At 51.6% G+C, this 20,102-nt stretch overlaps 1 protein-coding gene across 3 annotated transcripts in view; it reads right to left on the bottom strand.

Moving 5' to 3' along the window:
* Positions 1-1,475: 1,475 nt before the first annotated feature.
* Positions 1,476-20,102, bottom strand: part of AUTS2 (activator of transcription and developmental regulator AUTS2) — a 1,187,404-nt gene continuing 1,168,777 nt past the window's right edge. For all 3 annotated transcript variants that reach the window (XM_066274625.1, XM_066274627.1, XM_066274626.1), the window contains exons 13-19: positions 19,384-19,413; positions 17,485-17,556; positions 13,821-13,962; positions 10,229-10,306; positions 8,997-9,080; positions 7,597-7,819; positions 1,476-4,718 (exon numbers count right to left, since the gene is read on the bottom strand). In XM_066274625.1, the coding sequence (XP_066130722.1) occupies positions 3,470-4,718; positions 7,597-7,819; positions 8,997-9,080; positions 10,229-10,306; positions 13,821-13,962; positions 17,485-17,556; positions 19,384-19,413 (1,878 nt within the window). In that variant the 3' untranslated portion in view covers positions 1,476-3,469. The remainder of the gene's footprint in view (positions 4,719-7,596; positions 7,820-8,996; positions 9,081-10,228; positions 10,307-13,820; positions 13,963-17,484; positions 17,557-19,383; positions 19,414-20,102) is intronic.

Here is a 20,102-nt window from a genome sequence, read left to right as displayed (position 1 = left end):
CCCTCCTTCCTCTCTGTCTCTCTCTTCCCCTCCCGCAGCCAAGGCTCCATCGGAGCAAAGATGGCCCGGGCACTGGGGATGGCTCCTTGGCCTCTGCCCCAGGCGCTAAAGTGGCTCTGGTTGCCACAGGGCGACGCCCCGGAGGGGCAGAGCATCGCCCCCCGGTGGGCAGAGCGTCGCCCCTGGTGGGCGTGCCGGGTGGATCCTGGTCAGGCGCATGCGGGAGTCTGTCTGACTGTCTCTCCCTGTTTCCAGCTTAAGAAAAAAAAAAAAAAAAAAGAAATGCAGAGGGATCGGCAGCAAGGACTTGTCAAAGGCCCGAAATCAGATCCGTCACCAGGGCACAGACAGCACACACAGAGGTTTGAAATCCGTCTTTAAAAGGTAAGATGAAAGAAGAGTGTATTTTACCAGGTGTCCTGGCTTTAACCCAAGAGGTCACTTTGCCACCATCAAAAACAATGGGAAGGGGGTTCCGCCACAGGCTGTCACAGCCCCGCTGACGAGGTGTGAGCAGCGCCCCCTCCTGGTCTGGTGCCCGACAGGGATACAGGGACGTGCCTCCCTGGGGGAGTTCACAGCTCAGAGCTGAAGGCTACAAAGGGCTCTGCCACTGGGAAGAGGTTTTTTTTTTTTATCAACCTGCCTCGAAGGACAACTCATCTTTTTTTCTTTTATAAGAAAGAACTCAAGTTAGCACGACAGCCCATAAGTCTGCAAATAGCACATTTTAAGAAGTATTAATGTATTATGTTACTTAATCTTTACCTATTTACATTTGTACAAAGTAAAGCTTTTGTCTTACCCTTTTTGCATATGTGAACCCTTGGCTCACGAAGCAATCTCTTTTTACACAGCTATGTACACGGCCTTCCCTTCCCATCTGAAAGAGCTTCGCACGGTGGACTGTGTGGGCTGCTGTCTGTCTGTCTGTTTTCTCCCCAGTTAACACCACATCGGTGTGTGTGTTGTCATCTTTGCTGTTTTGGTTCAAAATCAAAAAAGTTTTATACGAGAAACCAAAAAAGTTGGGACACATGAGAACATGGGACTCGGCTAAAAGATCTGAAAAATCTCAACATAGAATATACAAAGCAAGGACTTGTCAAAGGCCCGAAATCAGATCCGTCACCAGGGCACAGACAGCACACGCAGAGGTTTGCAATAGGCCCGAGACCCAAGGGGCACGCGCTAACCTGGCCTACACTACACACACGTCATCTACAAATCCAAAAGGACCTTCCCACGACATACAATATTTTGTTTAGAATGTACAAAACAAAAAAAAAAACGGTCTACAACTGACTGGCTGGGGCCCGGATGTCCATGGAAGCCACCTGGTGGGTCAGCGGCTGCGGGTCCGCCTTCCACACTCCCTCGGCTGGACTCGGAGCTGTGTCCAGAGGCAGGCTGGCGAGTGCGGCTCCCGCCCAGAGGTCACGATGGCCCTCTCACACAAACAGGCAGCTGGAAGCTTAGTTCACATTTTTTAATAACATGGCACAGTTTACATTACACAAGAAGGCTCCGCCGATGAGAACATGCTGAAAATTCAGTCGCTTCACTTTTCTGTTCACATAAGGTCTAGAAAGGACTTTATTACATACAGGATAAACAGCAAAAAGGTCTGTATAGAACAATCTCTTTACAATACTGAAAGCTACCACTACAGTTCCAGTGTACATATTTCCTTGGATTTTTTTTCCTTTTTAGTTGTTGTCTTTAAAAAAAAAAAACAAAAACAAAGAAAACAAACGAAAAAAGAAAACACTGCACAACATCTGGAGTTCACAAAAATCGGAAGCTCACAACTAAACCTTCAGTTTACTACTAAAATAGATCTCTCTGCTTATTAGAAACAATGGTCTGTAGTTAACTTCTTTTTTTCTTCTTCTTCTTCCAAAAACAGGATAACAACATCAGATAGCACTTTAATATACTAGAAGACCAAATGGAACTAATTTTATTTCATACATATATTTTACAGTCCAGTAGACAAGATATATTGTATCTCTCTGCTAGTAAAGTCATATTCTCTCCAAATATGTAGACAAGAGGCTTAATGTTATTATAAAAGTATTATGAAGAGACGTTAAGGTTGATGCAAACTTAAAAAACGCACGCACACGCACAAGACTTTGTCTCGGCCACCTGCCACCTCCTGTGACCTGCCGCGGCTCACGAGGCGGACCTGGGACAGCCACTCCCAGACTCTGTCACCCACTGGAATACAATGAGTTCCGTTAGGAAGCGTGTGCACCTTCCCTCTGTCGGTAATCGAATGCAGTGAAAACACATCCATCATCTGAGAAAACGCGAAGCTTTCGCTCAGGATCTGTTTGGGTGTCATTACATCTCATCACGGAACCAGGGAGTGTGTACGGATAGAAATGAGGACACACTAAGAAAAGAAACACGCACAGCTCCCACCCACGTGAGGCGTGCGGGAGAGCCCGTGCCGGATGGTGGCACGGGCGGCCTGTTGGGTGTCCCCTGGTTTTGGCATCTGACAACTGCCGTCCGTCCTCCCTGGCACTGGATGCTCATGTCCTCTGACCTTCCCGGGGCTGCACTCCCCCCTGACCCCGGCCCCCCTGGAGCCCACAGGCAGCAACTTCAGAGGCGAAGTTTCCAGCCTGGGGTCCAATTTGCAGAATAGAATGTTTCTCCCATTTGAAAACAAACAAACAAATAAAAAATGAGCAAGGAAAACAGAGTCATATCACGTTAAGTGCTTGTTCAGGGAAAATATGACCTTAAGTATGTTGTAAATGGATCTGAAAAGGCTCCTTTGAGTTAAGCGGGCTTTTGTGAAAAGCCCGGACATTCATTGCATAGTTGAAGGGTTTAGCTGTCTATAACAATACATGGGAACACAGCTGTAGCCGACTGTGTTCTCTGATATTAAGTCTGCAAATAGCACATTTTAAGAAGTATTAATGTATTATGTTACTTAATCTTTACCTATTTACATTTGTACAAAGTAAAGCTTTCGTCTTACCCTTTTGCATATGTGAACCCTTGGCTCACGAAGCAATCTCTTTTTACACAACTATGTACACGGCCTTCCCTTCCCATCTGAAAGAGCTTCGCACGGTGGACTGTGTGGGCTGCTGTCTGTCTGTTTTCTCCCCAGTTAACACCACAATGGTGTGTGTGTTGTCATCTTCGCTGTTTTGGTTCAAAATCAAAAAAAGTTTTATACGAGAAACCAAAAAAGGTGGGACACATGAGAACATGGGACTCGGCTAAAAGATCTGAAAAAATCTCAACATAGAATATACAAAAAACATTTCAAAATCTGCACTGAGTCTATACATTGTTTACAAGGGAAGAGAGGGGGGGCCTCTGGCCGCCCCCAGTCTGTGTCACAGATGCGGGAGTCCTCTGCTCTCTCCCTTCCTAAAGTCTGGCATCGTGTTGGGTCGGAGTGAGGGTTCTCCTTCCTCTCTTGCGGCCCGTGCTCTCCTTACCGAGCCTCTATATCCTTGAGCGTGTGGGAAGGCGGCCTCTCCCTCATCTCCGTGGACAGAGGGGTAGTCCTCCTGGGGGAGACGGGGCGGCCCCCCAGCGTGGAGATGAGCGGGGGAGGCGCGCTCAGCGCTGCCGTCGGAGGGGTCTTGTTGAGGAGTCCGTTCTGGTGCCCGGCGGTGGGGCTGATTCTGGGGTAGTGCATGCTGGGGAGCCCCGGGGTGATGAGGCCGGGGTGGGGGAGATGTCCGTCGAGAGAGGCCGGGTGCACAGGATGGAGCCGCGTGTGCTCGTAGTCCTCTCTGAGCATGTGCAGGCGCTCCCGCTCGTCCAGGTGGCCCCCTCTCTCGTGCTCCCGCCGCGGGTCCACGGACAGAGGGTGGTGGTGGTGATGGTGGTGGTGGTTATAGTCATGAGGCTCCCTGTCCCTGAAGGAGCGGTCAGCTTCGTACAGCCGGGGCGTCGAGAGACGGTGGAGAGGGTCGTTCCTCAGCAGGAAGTCCCTGCCCAGCGGGTCTCTCCGGTGCATGTCCAGTTCTCGGTAGGGGTCCCTCAGAGGGTCCCGGATGGGGTCCCAGTGGAAAGAGGGGTACGGGAACCGCTCCCCGCCCGGAATGGGGCTGATGCCCATGAAGGGGGTCATCATGCGAGTCCTGTCCAGGCTGCTGATGCTGTTCATGGGGTGAATGCCCGGCACCCCCACCGTCATGGGCACGGAGGCCAGGGGCCCTGGGTGCACGCCGGCCGAGGAGCTGGGGGGAGGCGGCTCCGCGGAGCGGTGTGTCGGGGGGCCCTCGGGGGCGAGCTCGTGGTCTTCCTTGCGCTCCTCCTTCACCTTGACCTCCGAGCCCTTCTTGGCGCTCTCGTAGGCGGGCTCGCCCTTGCGCGGCTCGGCCTCGCGGCTCGAGGTACTGTTGGGCCGGGCGCTCTCCAGGACGGGGGCCCGCACGTAGGGCGAGGGCCCCCGGGCCAGCTGCTTGCCCTCCTCGCCCGCGGCGCGCCCCTCGTGGCCGTGGCCGTCCTTCTCGGGCGGGTGGCCCTCCTTCGCCTTGTGCTCCTCGGCGGCCGGGTCCTTGCGGGACTCCGAGGGGTCCCTCTCCCTCTCTTTGGGTTTGTCTTTCTCGCGAGCCTCGGCGTTCAAGTGACCCCTGATCTGTTCGGCGGAGCTGCGTGCGTGTCCCAGGGTGCTCACCGGGAGGACAGGAGCTGGTGAAGGGTGGCTGGAGTGTCTTTTCTCGACATTTTCCCTGCGGGGGAGAGAGGGAGACAGGAAGCAGGTGAAAATGGCTCCGTCGGCCAGGCCAGGGGCTGCCAATGAAATGGTGGTGTGAAAAGGACGGGCTCGAGCCGGCTCCTACGGTCACGGGGCCACAGACGTGCCCGGCGCGTGGCAAAGCTGGTCGCCCCGACCTCATAGACTGCAGAGGAAGCTTTACGGGGGACAAGTGCTAGGGACGTGGGTGAGCGGGCAGCCTCGGGGCAGACTGCGTTCTCTGTGTTGGAGAGCCACGTGCCTCAGTCCAGACCACAGGGGAGGAGCTTCCAGAAAGCCCAGGTGGCCCAAGCTGGCCCACGCATCAGTGACACGGCCACGCTGCCCATCCTGACCGGGGCCTTGGGATCGGTCAGGGCGGAGACTCAAGGCTGAAGACCCCAAACGCAAGTAGGATGGGATCTTTGGTCCGACTTTGTCAAAGACAGCCAGTGGGGGGGAAGAGTCTCATGTGACTATGCCGGGCACTTCTCTCCCCGGGCACCGGGACAAACAGCCGGTTTCAGAGTGAAAGACACGGAGACGGAGCCATCTCCGAGATGCGGCATGTGCGGGCCGCTGAAAGGCAGCCACACAACGCCAGAGCGTCTGGGTTGCACAATGTGCTTCTGCTTTGGGAAGGATAAGAACACTAACGTCTGATGAGAAGGTGGGAGAGAGCCAGCAGGGAGAGCGGGTCCCTAGACACAGGACCTCCTCAGGAAAACGGGAACAACTTTAAGAGCATCCACGAATGAAAATGTGGAAGAATTTGAGAGACCTGTCTCGGGTGGGGGTGGGCAGAGAACGCAAAGCAACGAAACGACAGTGAGGACCCCCCCCCCCCAAACCTGAAGAGGGACGACGAAGAGTCCAGCAAGTCTGAGGGGCGGCCCCACACAGATGCAGGGAGGGTGAGGAGACCAGCAGGGTGCTGCGTAGGCTCTGCGATGCCAAGGCTCAGAAGGCGGGGTGGCCACGGTGGGGGACCTGAGGTTTCCCCTACAGAGTTTGTTACTAGCCCGCATGCAGGGGCTAGAAAGAAGAGCATCCGTCTTTAAAAGGTAAGATGAAAGAAGAGTGTATTTTACCAGGTGTCCTGGCTTTAACCCAAGAGGCCACTTTGCCACCATCAAGAACAATGGGGCCTGACCAGGCGGTGGTGCAGTGGATAGAGTGTCGGACTGGGATGCGGAAGACCCAGGTTCAAGACCCCGAGGTCGCCACCTTGAGCGAGGGCTCATCTGGTTTGAGCAAAAAGCTCACCAGCTTGAGCCCAAGGTCGCTGGCTCCAGCAAGGGGTTACTTGGTCTGCTGAAGGCCCGCGGTCAAGGCACATATGGGAAAGTAATCAATGAACAACTAAGGTGTTGCAGCACGCAATGAAAAACTAATGATTGATGCTTCTCATCTCTCTCCATTCCTGTCTGTCCCTGTCTATCCCTCTCTCTGACTCATTCTCTGTCTCTGTAAAAAAATAAATAAATAAATTAATTAAAAAAAAGAACAATGGGAAGGGGGTTCCACCACAGGTTGTCACAGCCCTGCTGACGAGGTGTGAGCAGCGCCCCCTCCTGGTCTGGCGCCCGACAGGGGCACAGGGACGTGCCTCCCTGGGGGAGTTCACAGCTCAGAGCTGAAGGCTACAAAGGGCTTGCCACTGGGAAGAGGTTTTTTTTTATCAACCTGCCTCGAAGGACAACTCATTTTTTTTTCTAAGAAAGAACTCAAGTTAGGACGACAGCCCATAATGAATCTCTACTAATCTGCCATGCTGAGAGCCGGCAAAGTTGAATTTTTTTTCAAATCACTAGGGGACACGCACGCGCGATACATACACAGTGAAGAGAAAGAGGAAAGATCTGGATCGTATTTGAGTCTTAACTACTGAAAGGAGGTTGGTATTAGGCATTTCCTGTCAAGCATAGCTTGCATATTCCTTGCTTATCAGTTTGCTCAAAGAGAAAACAGCCTGAAGAAAGCAGGACAGAAAGGGAGGTGCTGTCAAGAACGCCAACGACAAGTCTTCTGAACACAGAAATAGCGTCAAGACATCTTCCTCTTTACGGGTACTTCCTTTGTTAGGCGTGGGCGGCCACGTCCAGAGATACAAACGGTTAGTAAAATTAATTATCCGCCGGTGAGACGAACCCACACCAACAACGCCTGTCGACGTGTCTCTCAGTCCCCATCAGCAAAATTTCATTAGTCGTCTGCGAGGGCCCAGGATGAGTTTGAACAAAATTTCAGAAAAATAGGATGAGGCAATGTAAACATGACTGTCTAAAAGAAAACAAAAAGAGAGAGAGAGAAAGAGAGAGAGGCGAGAGGCGAGGGAAGGAGAGAGAGGCGAGAGGCGAGGGAAGGAGAGAGAGGCGAGAGGCGAGGGAAGGAGAGAGAGGGAGGGAGGGAGGGAGGGAGGGAGGGAGGGAGAAAAGCCTGTGGATGATTTAATGGGCTGCGCGGACTGGACGTGAGCGTGGTGCTGATGCATGCTGTGTGTGTTTGGTCCGAAGCTCCAGCTCGCTATCTCTTCCAGACAGACTTCTACCTGGAGACACTAGTGCTCACGGGGCCTTCGGAGGGTCTGCACGTCTGCCTGCTTCTCAGTCAGGAGGACCCTCGCTCTGCTATGGGTATGGGCTGTGGTCACGAGGCCCTAGAAGCCGGAGGGCGTGTGCTCGGGGCGCTGCGTGGGCTGGGCTGGGCCGGGCCGGGTGGGCGGGGCGGGAAGCTGGGGGGCTGCAGGGCCCGCAGAAGCACAAGGCCGGGATCGGGATGGGGAGGGTGGACGGCTGGAACCTGGCACCGGAGCGGGCTCCCCCGGGGGGGCGGGCGGAGAGGGGTGACTCGAGAGCGGCTTCGTTCCGTACCTTTCTTTGTCATCTTTACTAACAGACGCGTCTCGTTTATCTACATCTCTATCTCTGTCATGAGCTGCAGCGGACGCGCTGCGCTCCAGCTCCCCCGGCTTCAGCCAGGGCGGAGGGGTCGGGAACGACGGAGGCGTTCGGTGCAGCCGGTTCCAGGGCTCGTGAGGGTTGCTAAAGCTCTGCACACTGGGGCCATCCTTGTGGCCGAACATGGAGTTGGGTGCTGAAATGGCGAAGTGGAGAACAAAAAGGTTTCAGAGAAATTATATAACCTGCTGTAATGAAGGTACTTACCAAAAAACTTTTAACAGCATTCAGAGTTAAAAGGAATACATATTATTGGGAGCTGGAAAAGGAAAGGAGATTAACAAATTCATTAGAGGAACTTGGCCTACACGGGACAGGCAGCTCACAGCTTTTTTTTTTTTTTTTAACCAAAAGCAAAGGGGTGGGAGGGGGAAGATTAAAAACGGAAGGGACCAAACAGGTATCAAGATTAGCTACTTAAACAGAGCTGTGCATGCAGGAGTGTCAAGCATGCAGAAGGGGAGGTTCTGACGGTGCGCCTGAGACTGGTGACAACTCAGAGTGGGACGCAGGGTTGCCCACTACTGACCGCAGCCCCGCTCGCTCCCAGGACTGCTGCTCCCCCCAAACTGGAGCAAGCCGGTGCCGCCGGAGACCTTGACCTAAACGGACGCGTAAGGTCTCCGTGCTAGACAGAGCTGTGACAGCTGCTGACGCCACACGCTAGGTCCCCTGCGCCCAGGGATGGACAGGCGGGTGGCGGGAAAGAAAACGGGTTCAGTGCACGACGCTCGGTGACTGAACACTGTGTAGAATGGGAGCAGGCGTTGCAAGCCCTTTCCTATTTGAGACGGACTTCATAACAGTAGAAAACTATCCAAAACTCCCGTTATGGAGCAAAAAAAAAATGTCGCCGGCTCTTCACTGTCCTGAGCCCGGCGTTTCCCTGCTCAGCCTCACCGAGCTGCTCACATCCCACACATGCCAAAGGCGAGGTGAACTTCCGTGTCGTTTTCACCTCTCACGGGAGTGGCAGCTACAGTCTGGGGCAGCCGAGAGGGAATGTGGATGGAACTATGAATTTAAGGGAAGAATTTAAGGGAACTCTCTCTGGAGTTCAACTAACTACATCCCCTTTCCGGAACCTCAGGGACATAATGGTAAACCCTGGACTTCCCTTCAATGGTTGGTTTTGCTACAGAAGAACACTGCCACCTAACTCCACTGTGTAGGCTTGCTTCTGCAATGATAAAACCTCCATGTATTTCCCAAGAGCGGAGTTCCTTTTCATCTGGAAAGGTCTTGAGCCACAGACAGATCAGAGGAGATAAAAAACAGTCCGAGGCGGATTTTAAAAAGCGAGAGGTACTCACTAACGGAAGGATTTCCAAGTCCCCCGAAGGCATTGCCTCCGACAGCTGCGAGCCCAGTGAAGGTGGACGGCCGATTGAAAGGCTCTGCGGAAGAGAGGGGAGAGCAGAACACAATGCAGGGCTCGCCCGCGGGAGCAGCGGAGAGCCGCCTGGGAGCTGGGGAGAGCCGCCAGGGAGCTGGGGAGAGCCGCCTAGGAGCTGGGGAGAGCCGCCTGGGAGCTGGGGAGAGCCGCCAGGGAGCTGGGGACAGCCGCCAGGGGGCAGCGGAGAGCCGCCCGGGGGCTGAGGAGAGCCGCCAGGGGGGCTGGGGACAGCCGCCAGGGGGCAGCGGAGAGCCGCCAGGGGGGCTGGGGACGGCTGTGTGGGACCGTGCCTCCGTTGCTCAGACCCTCTCTGTCCTGCTTCTCCCACCAGCTCAGGTAGAAGGTTTGTGCTGCACCTGACATGAGGCACTGGGTTAACACAATACATTATCTACATATGCTATTTTCTAGAACTGTGCGTTTTGCCCCATTTCTCTTGCCGGGTTGCGGGAGGTGACTCAAGCCACACATTCCGAGATGCCCCCGCTTATCTCCCCTTTTTGGGGAATGTGCTCTTGGAGGCTCTAGCAGGACAGAAATGAGATGATATCTTAAGATAAATCTAAGAGGAAATGCTGAAGGCTCCCGTACGACACACCCTGTGGCTGGTCACCCCACTGCCAGCATCTGCCTGTACACTTGCAGAAAACATCAAATTCAAGCCCCGAAGCAAGCAGGCACCTTTACTAGGCAGACATACTAATAAGGCAGTGAAATGTGAAGTGATGAACAAAGACTGGGTAATGACTCATCACAACATCCTCCTGTCTTTCTTCCCACCTCCAGGAGGTGCCTGCAGGCGTGGGGCGGGAGTCCACCCTCGTCTGCCAATGGGCGGCATGGGCTGCTGTAGGCGTAGGCTCCCTGAGGTAGCAGGCATGGCTCTGCCCAGTGCATGTCGGTACCTCCGGACAGAACCACGGCTGAGCACAGAACTGCTCCTTAAGAACGTGCTATCTATCAGAGGCGCTGAAATCCGCCAGATGGATGGCACCCATTCAGGCTTCTCCAAGATCACCGCCACCTCCCTACGTAGTTAAGTGAGGTATCTAAGACTATGGCCAACTCACCAGGAAGTGCAGCAGGGGCGCAGGAAACATAAGGCTTTTCTGAAATACACGTCACTTCCCGTCACTATGGGCAACTCACCTAGGTGGGCAGCAGGGTTGAGGAAGTTGCTGTGATGAGGAGGCGGCCCAAAAGGGGTTCCGGCTGGGTGTGCAGCACCTATGAAGTCAAACGTAAGGGAATTAGATTTCCCAGGAAGCCAGCTTCCACAGGGCAACTGGCCCCTAGGGGCTGAGGGAGCCCATCAGAGACCATGTTAAGGGAGAGACACAGCTAGAGTCCATCGCTGACGCAGTGTTAGACACACTGCCAAACACTGCCTGGGGGTGGGGGCGGGGCTCTATAACCAAGAGAGTTTGGAGAAATGCCAGGTTCAAGAATGTGAAGTCAGGTTCTTTACTGAAGGATTGAGAGCCACGATTATGTCCACAGGCTCGCTCACTGTCTAGGAGGAGGGCCTCTGACCCGGAACTATTCCCTTCACAGAGCACCCCGAAGGCAAGTTCCATCATCCTGGGCTTCCGAGCAGCTGTCAGGAAGCTGTGTATCGGGGCTGCTCTGCTCTGGGCCGCCACAGAATCTCTTTTCCTGACCATGTCTTAGTGGTTCCAGCCTCCCGCTGAGGGACACTACACAGCCAGACTCCATGAAACGCCCGCCCTGAGTGATGCTGGGCGGTGGGAGACGGAGTCTTCTGACCTCACTCACCCTCCAGGGCCAGGGGCCACCAGTTCCTCATGGGCTTCTGGACATGACTAACCTCGTCACTGGCTCCAGGAGTCTCAGCCCCACCCGGGCACTCGGGTCTAACACTGTGGCCTTCCCTTTACGCACAGTTCTCTGCTCTATATTTGGCCTGAGACAGCAGTATGTGTTTAAGATGCCTCAAATCCTTTTCTTAAAGGAAGCTGGGGAAGGAAGGAGGGAAAGAGGGAGGCACATAGTGTTTATGTGTGAATCAGGGAAGGACAGTGTTTCTAAGAGCTTGGGGCCCCGGCTGGCTGGGGACTGCTGGTGACAGCTGAGGAGGCACACTCTCTGGAAGGCTGGCGTTGGCTCCGGACAAGACACCGGCCAAGGGCATCTGAGACGCCTCTTGAGTTCATGTCAGGAATTAGTGCCCAATGCTAAGACAGAAATGGCTGAATTTAACAACTGTGCCTCTTACACATACCAGTTAAAAGTTTCACCGAAGAACCACTTGGGGCAAAAATCCAATATTGTTTATACTGGAAAAGATTACCTTCCAGAACAGAAGTAAAAACACGGCCTGAGGGAAATGACTAACAACTACTGAACAAGTTTAAGTTCCTCAGAAAATACGGACTCAGTGGAGAAGGGTCACCCTCCCCCAAACCCTATTAACTCAAGTTCATGGTTTGGGTTCTTGCTCCTCCAGCCGGCAAGGGGCTAGGGGCTGGGGGTGTGGAGGAGCTACCCAGCACGGGGACACAGCTGTCTCAGTCACAGCACCCCGAAATCAGAAGGCACATGGGCGATTCTCTGCTCAGCCCAGACGGTGACTTACGCTGCATCCAGAAAATGCAAAAGTTAACACCCCGTCTCCACAGAGCAAGCGGGGCCCGGCACATGCGTTAGGTATTAACAGTGTCGCCAGCGGAGTGGAAACCTGGTCGCACACCGTCTGTGTGGTGCAGGCTAATGAACGCCTCCCTCCGTGAAGGCTGGGGCCGCGCTCAGGCCGGGGCCCCCAGGGCGCCTTGTCGGTCCAGAATTACTGAAGCAGGGGAAGCCTACTCATCCGCTCGGCTCAAACAGAAGCCAGGGAGAAATCTCTCCAGGTCTCTCCAAAAACTGCTCTCAATGTAGCCCTGTCTCCGAGCCTAGGTGCCATGGTAACAAAGCCTTCAAACACGTCCCTCGACAGAACTGACAGAGAAAAACCTGAGACCTTAGCAAATTCCATCCACCCTTGAGGGTGATTCACTTGCTTGGGCAACAAAGCCCATTAAAACGATGTGTTCTTGCAGTGTGGGTGTTTTTCTCTCTTTGAATGGAAGGGGTTTTAGGTCCACCCAGAAGGAGCCTTGGATAAAAGCCTGGGAAGGCAGAGGGCAGGATGCATGAGAAACTCCTTCCCCAAGGGCGAGGAATCAGGAGCCCCTTGGGTATTCACAGCCAGAATAAATTCTACTTAGCGTAGCGGGTATTAAGTTATGGAGCTGGTCACTAAAGTGAGCTTAGCGGGGTTGTTTACAAGTACTGTCAAGTGGAGCCCCGTGCCAGGCACCTGCACGGAAGACAGCTTTAGAAAAGACTGAGTAACAAGGGACCTTTGAGACAGAGGGATGTTCTCATCTACCTCACGCTCCTTCGAGCCTCTGCCTTTGTGAACATGTGCCCGGAGCAAGAACGGGGTTACCTGAAGCCTGATGCTCAGCAGCCCCGCCCCCAGCTTCGCCACACTGGAATCACTTAGGAGGGCGAATTCTCAAATATTAACAAACAGCTCTCTTGGGTGTTTTACACCCTGTCCCCTAAATTTCCTGCATTATTATAACCAACCAGCAACCAACTATCACAGACCATACCACCAACTATCGTAATTGTCCAGGGGATCCTTGAACAAGGTGAGGGTTAGGGATGCCAACCCCCCAGATTGGTACCAAATCTGCATAGACGTTTAGACTCCCCCCAAAATATAACTATTAATCGCCCACTGATGACCCAACGCCTAACCCATAATATAAACAGTTGATTAACACACACTCTGGATGTGCTAGGCATATTACACCCTGTATTCTTCCAAAAAGTGAGCTAGAGAAAAGAAAACGTCATTAAGAAAAGCACGAGGAAGAGAAAACGTGTTTGCAGGGCTGCACGTATTCACTGAAAACAAAACCCACGGGTAAGTGGGGCCCCTCAGTTCAAACCGTGTTGCTCAAGGGTCCACAGCGTTTCCTTCCCTTCAGACCCCCCACACAGAGCGTGACGGAAGGCTCCGTGGCCACCGAGAGTCAGGGCGCCACGAGTCAGGGTGCCACCTGCCCTTGCAGCTTTCTGATCTTTTTTTCCAACAGCCTTTGGCATGCTCGTGAGTTAGCTTGGCTTCATTTAGACCAGGGGTCCCCAAACTTTTTACACAGGGGGCCAGTTCACTGTCCCTCAGACCGTTGGAGGGCCGGACTATAAAAAAAACTATGAACAAATCCCTATGCACACTGCACATATCTTATTTTAAAGTAAAAAAACAAAATGGAACAAATACAATATTTAAAATAAAGAACAAGTAAATTTAAATCAACAAACTGACCAGTATTTCAATGGGAACTATGCTCCTCTCACTGACCACCAATGAAAGAGGTACCCTTCCAGAAGTGCGGAGGGGGCCGGATAAATGGCCTCAGGGGGCCGCATGCAGCCTGCGGGCCGTAGTTTGGGGACCCCTGATTTAGACGCAAATAATGAGCCAAAGCACTGTGAGTCCCCTAAGGGGAAAATGGTCTCTCTCCCCCTTCTTTCATGAAAAAGGGCCCATCAATGAAGGAGCGTCCACTTCCCCAGCGTTGCTATGGTGTGGCCCTCCCTGCAAGCTGGCATAAACCATGTTTTCCAGGGAGTGATGCAGCGGCGGCCCGGAGCACCAACACGAGTTATTGAGCTCCTGGGGAACAGCATTTCTGAGCTGTGCCCTGCCCCCCTCGGGACTCACCAGCGGCGGAGAACAGAGTCGAAGGCCGTGCCAGGTCGTGGGGGTGGTGGATGGCTCCGAAGAGGCTGGGGCCTGGAGGACGGCTCAGGAACTCGGGCTTCAGTCCAAAGTCCAGTTTGTGTGGGTCTGACTGCATTTGTTTCTAAAGCAGCAAGGGGGGGGGGGTTGGGGGGAGAAGGTGCCGTCCCCGGAGGAGGAACGGCAGGGAAGAGACATTAGTGATGAAGTGGCTGAGACTGAGAGAGGAAGCTGGGAACAGCGCACGTGGGCTCAAGCCCTGGTCGGGTTTAAGCATGAGGACACAGCAACCCACACACCATTTAACCCCAGTGCTAGAGAAGCAGGCCAGTCTCCGAGAGGGCAGCGGGCAGGGCAGCGGCCGGCACCTGTCTCTCAAATCAGATTGTCAAGCGGTAAAACCAGTCTTGGAGGTTGTACGGCTTGAGGAATAAAATTGTATCTTTATTTACTTGACACCATTAGCCACTCCGAAGTAGCTTATCACAGCTTTTGCTGTGAATGAAGGCCCATTTTAGCAACTTTTTAAATGATAGTATTTTTAAAGCTCATTTTATTAGGAACTCTGCCTGAATAAACTTCTGTGTAAATTAATGATTTAATGACTCTTTACCACACTCTAACAGATCACAGCACATTAGAAAGGGGAAGTTATGAAGAAATATTTGCATGCCTACAAGCTAACTTTCAAATGATCATTGTTACATATTAAAAAAACTAACTAGGGATACTAATTTAACAAACGGGTCATTTCTTTACCTACTACCCCCAATTACTTGAGAAGAAGAGATCAGTCCGGCCCAGGAAGCCGCCCAGAACCTGACTGTGAAGTCCCTGCCGTAGACTGCAATCACTCCACATCACTTATTGACAGCCAGCCAGCTCACCCTCCTCTGGGGCTATAGAAACTACCTCCTAATCTGCCCCGGGACTCCTTACCCCAGCAGCCTTCTTAGCTTTTGTTTAACGCAAACATCAATTTTGTTTTTACACTGCAGCAAAATATACTCAAAACACTAGCACTTAAAATAACGAAATTCTTTTTTTAAACTTTTTTCGATGACAGTCACACTCACTTATTTTGTATTACTTTCAGGTGCAAAGCACGGTGGTCAGACAACCACATACTTTACAATGTGCTTCCCCCAATCTTCCCAGTACCCACCTGACACCCTACGTCATTACTGCAATAGTCCTGACTGTACTTCCTAACCCTTGTCATCCTGAGGCCTGCAGCCCTCTCATACTAATTTCAAAGCTGCCCTGCCTTCTTGATTCTCAATAGCGCTCTCTGAATCTGCACTCACCGCCCCCCCCCCCCCACACACACACACCAGGGCCTGGGGTCCAGACCTCGGAGTCTCCCTGCCCCTGTTCACCTCCTCACGCTCCAGCCCCCACTGCAGCACAGCCCTTCCCGTTTCTGGTGCTCCTGCTTCCCATCTCTTAAGACGTATCTGACGCACTCAGTCCGTTTGGCTCCACGCCACCTGAAACTCCCCCATAAATAAATCTTTGTCCCACTGTATGCTACGTCAACAAGGTGGCATCTGACCCAGCATGTGCAAGGACACTCCCGGCTGAAGGTCAAGAATCCCACTCATCCATCACACCTATCTGGAATGAAGCCTCAGACTGGAAGCAGACAGCACGCACACCACCTTGTACACACGCACGCACGCACGGATCCTCACTACTGAACTCTAGGCAACCAGACACCGGGAGAGCTGAGTGCCCTCCGAGCCTGGCACGGTAAGGAGCCTGCAGGCAGGAGGCTCTCTCAATTAACTGTTGGTGAGTGACTAGAAGGCTGAGTCAATGAATGTTAAAGAAAAAAGAGAGATGACGTAAGATCTGCCCAAATCTACAGGGAATCCTGTCACGGAAGTCCCACTATAAAGTAACAGCCAAATCCCAAGACAAAGGCTTCTGATTCACTATCAACTACACAAATCTTTTGAACGGCTCCTTTAATTTGGTTTGCCAAATTATTTAGTGGCTCATATTGCACGGTACTCAGCACAGTTCCATTAACCACAAGTTAGCTCCATGAAGCAAAATGGCGCTTGGGGATTCCAAAGAGTTTGCTGGAAAGAAAAGATGAACAGCTATCTCCTGTGTAAGAGGTCTTCCTAATTGAATTGGGATAATGAAGGTATCAAGTCACCGGGGACACTTTCATGGAAAAGAAGTTGCTAAAAGGGCAGAGACAACATCCTTCATCTCTTTTAACCTAAGGAGTTCCAGGGGGACGTGCCTTCCCTACCATCCCACTGCCCGCACCATCCGGAACAGAAACGGGACTGGACTAAGCGTCAAAACCTCGGCAGCTCTTCAGAGCACACGCAGTTTCTAAGGAAGCTAGGCCGTAAGGTTTCTAATTAAACCTCACCGAGCAAGAAAGTAAAAGCGAGCGAAACTCACTGATGGGATGAATGTTGGGAGAAAGAGCAGGTATTTGGAACCAAAACAAATATCTGAGTGGCCTCATTTTACTAAAGTGGGTTTTTTAACTTTTGAAGTTGTTATTTTTTTAAACCATCTAACCATTGAAAAATTTTTTTCTGTGGTGACTAGCCCTTATCTGCGTGTTTGTCACCTCCTTTTATTAGTTTCATAATGACTCCCAAAGGTTGTTAAAACGAAATGCTTACGGTTGGAAAAATGGGTTCACTGAAGCTTATTGGAATTTCAGGATGGATTATGTCGTCCCCCCCCCCCCCAACTTTCCAAGGCAGAGTTACACAGACTGTAAATAATATCCAGGCTGTAAAATCTGGGCTCGTCAGGCCCTGCGTTCTCCTAGCCAACCTGAGACACCATAGCTGATCGCCTGCAGCAGCTCCTGGCCGCTCCGCTACGTGTACACGGGCCTGCAGCTAAAGTATGTCGTGTGCTCCTCAGTGGACAGACAGGTCAGGTGACTGGCCAGATGGTGGTTCTGCCAGGGACGGACTGTACTCTGACCTCTGGCCTGGCCACCCAGGAGGATGAATGAGGTGTGGAGAGGCCACTGCAAACCAACAACTACTTCTACAAGAGTCATTTTTAACACTGTGCATTGATAAGGAAGGCTCAGTAGCACCAGGCGGGGCGTAAATGACTCGGTCCTTTTTCCAAAGCCCTAAAATGAAAAGAATGCACCGATTCTTCCAGAAAAGAAAATGTTCAGGTGCAGGCCTTCCTGCGTGCTCCAGGCCCCTCCCTGTGGGCTCCAGGCCCCTTCCTGCGGGTTCCAGGCCCCTCCCGGCTCCCTCTGCCCTGCGGGGGGGAGGGGGGGGATCGGTCCTGCCCCACTGTGCAATCAAATCTACGCGGGGCATCTGGTCTACGGCTTTTCCCCAAACATTTCTGTTAGATGTCCATCTATATTTAAACTCTTGAGATAAAAAAGATGGCAAAACCATTATTTATTTATTTTTAAGAAGAAATAAAAACCCCGTAAGGGAGTAATCAGTTTGCTTCTATGTTGTCCTTTTTCTGGTGGTTTCCCTAATTAACAGTAAGATTTCCAAATAGCTTTTCCCAGAGACACTTGATCCTTCCTGCCAGGAGGTCTTCAGACTCTACTGAAGCGGCTCCTCAGTAGGGAGATCACACACCCGCGCCCCCCCCCCCGCCCTCCGGCTGGGAAGGCAGGACTGACCTTGACTTTCTGTTGGTGGTGGTAGATCTGCCAGGCGATGTGAACATGCATTGCACACCACTTCCCCGGTTTCTGCAACAAGAAACAGCACTGTGGGCGGAAGGAAGACCTTTCAGAGAAACCCGCCGTCAGTGTGGCCCCTGAACCTTTCAGCAGATTTTGGCTACAAAGGCTTATTTGACGGAACAAGGGTGCTCTGTACCCTCTGAGTGCCTCCTGCCAGCCGCTCTCTGGTGCCCAGGCCTGCGGGAGCCACAGTCGGCACCCCACCCCCTGGGAGCCCGAGCTGACGGCCGCTCCTTGGAAAGCCACACTTGACGAGGACCTCCCCAATTACCAAGGATAAGATGGCAAAAGCCTGAAGCCCACTTGTGTCCCTTCTCTCTTTCTCTGTTCTGGTGCCAGCTGGCAGAGCTGGCAGAGCGAGAAGCCCTACTTCACAACGTGGCCGTGCTGGAATGCTAATCAGCTGCTCGGAAAAGCTAATTAGTGAATGCCTGTGCATCATTAGTTCAAAACAAGAGCGGGTCCAGAACCTGGGTCACCTCTTTCTTCCGACACTGGCTGCTCTTAGCTCCCAAAGCAAGACAAAGGCATTCACCATGTTTTGATTGAGGCCCAGTTCCTATAAAGTGCTTCAAGAAGAGTCAACTAGCCATTCAGAATCAACTACCCAGAATTTTTCTGCATTCACATTGGTGCGAACTATAACTCTTGTAGGAAAAAAAAAAAAAAAAAAAAAAAAAAGAAAGAAAGAAAAGAAAAAGAAAAAGAAAAAGACACAAAGACGAGAACTTGGTCCTTCCTACTCTCTCGACTCTTCACGCAGCAGTTCCCTCTCCTCACCCTCTGGGATGTATCAGTCCAGGCCTCTCGAGTTAGTTCACATCTTGCTTTGTAAGCAGTGGGGTGTGGGGACTGGGACAGTGCTCTGGTTCTGTCCACCTGGAGGGGAGGGACCATCTCTTCCCACTTCACTTGTATTCTCACTACGCAATTCACCCATAAGCTCCGAATGGGTGCTCTGTGACTGCAGGCTGGGTGAGGAGACACCGTGCTCCATTCCGACATCAGCAAAGGACAGACACTTCCGGTTTCTAGTGAAGGAGCTGATTCTGAAATACAGACTTGAGACCAAGTCTGGGCATAGTTTTCTTCTTTTGTAATGAAATTATGGGTCTTTTGACCCATCACCTAAGTGATGACACAATCCACCCTTCCCTAGCGCCATTTTGAGAAATTCAATGATCTGCTTTTACGCACCAGAAATGGGTTAAGGACAGCAGGAAATCTATCTATCCATCTTTCATCCAAACATCTATCTTCCCTTCCCCACAACCAACCAAGTCAGTCAGTATTTATTTGGAGGTCATCGGCTGGCCACTCTCCGGACCGCTACACATGTTAACCAATCAACCAACACATTTTCTGCACCCGAAAAGGAGGCTGAACGGCTGTGACAAGTTAATGTCACTTACTACAGAATGAGGCAGACATCAGCCAAAATAGACTGATATATATGTATTTTCTAGGTGCAAGAGAGACAGCAGGACTCAATGAAATCCTAATTTCAGCCTGTAGCTTATTTCTTTCTCCTTAAATTCCTATGACTCAAACCTTTTTACCGGAACTGCTAACAAGAGAATCTGACTCGGCTGAGTTTTATCTGTTAGTCTGACTTCAATAGCCTGGCTCCCTCTAACACCAAAGCAACAACAACTTAGGCTGTTTTCAATCATAATACCTGAATTAGATTGGGTTCAATCTAACAAAAATGTCATTCCAACACTTTATTCCAATGTTAACTGTGGCTTGCTTCTGCATAATAGATTTGTATTTTTTAACCCACAGGGAGTCAAACAGAGGTTGCAAAAACAGTTCTAGAAGAAGCTTTCTTACCCTTAACATAGGTCTGAAAGGATCTGTCAACTGTGAAGAGAAAATGACAACTTGGTTACATGCCTGTCACTCAAACAATTGCTCTAATTAACAAATTTGTAGTGCTTCATTAGGAGGGGAAATTAAAATGTTAGAATTTTACTTTTAAATGAAGCCCTTTTAGAGAATAATTAACCCATGTTCACTCTATCAAAAGTGCCAAATGTCCCCTCCCCCCACTTCACAAGCCTTGGTACATCTATACTGACAAGCCCTCTAAACAAGTTCAATCAACAGCAATTTGCCCTCTGGCAACATGGTTTGCTCACAGGACACATCTGAGGAGTCTCCCTGTCCTGAGCAGTCCCTTCTGAACCACACGGAGTGAGTCTAAGGGAGAATGGCCATCCAGAGTGGCTCTAAGGGAGAATGGCCATCCAATGTGGACGGGTAAGGCTGGACACTAACCCGTGCCTGGGGAGAGGTGTCCTTCCGGTACATGGTAGAACCCGGCTATCTCTACCAACGCCCTTATTTCGATGACTGCTCGATTACTTAGAGGTATCAGACATTTTAAACAAGTTCACTAAACATCATAAAAATACTTACATAGTTGAGTCATGTTAAACTTCTACCTAACTCTGGTCACCAATTCCTGACTGCCCTTACCCAGGGAAAAAGACAATATTGTAAAAGGTAATCATTCGTCACAGTTACTCCAAAGATGGATGTAAATAAAC

The sequence above is a fragment of the Saccopteryx bilineata genome, chromosome 4 (assembly GCF_036850765.1).
Source record: "Saccopteryx bilineata isolate mSacBil1 chromosome 4, mSacBil1_pri_phased_curated, whole genome shotgun sequence".
Classification (NCBI taxonomy): Eukaryota; Metazoa; Chordata; class Mammalia; order Chiroptera; family Emballonuridae; genus Saccopteryx; species Saccopteryx bilineata.
The sequence above is the reverse complement of the archived record's forward strand: the minus strand, read 5'-3'. Positions and strand labels throughout refer to the sequence as shown.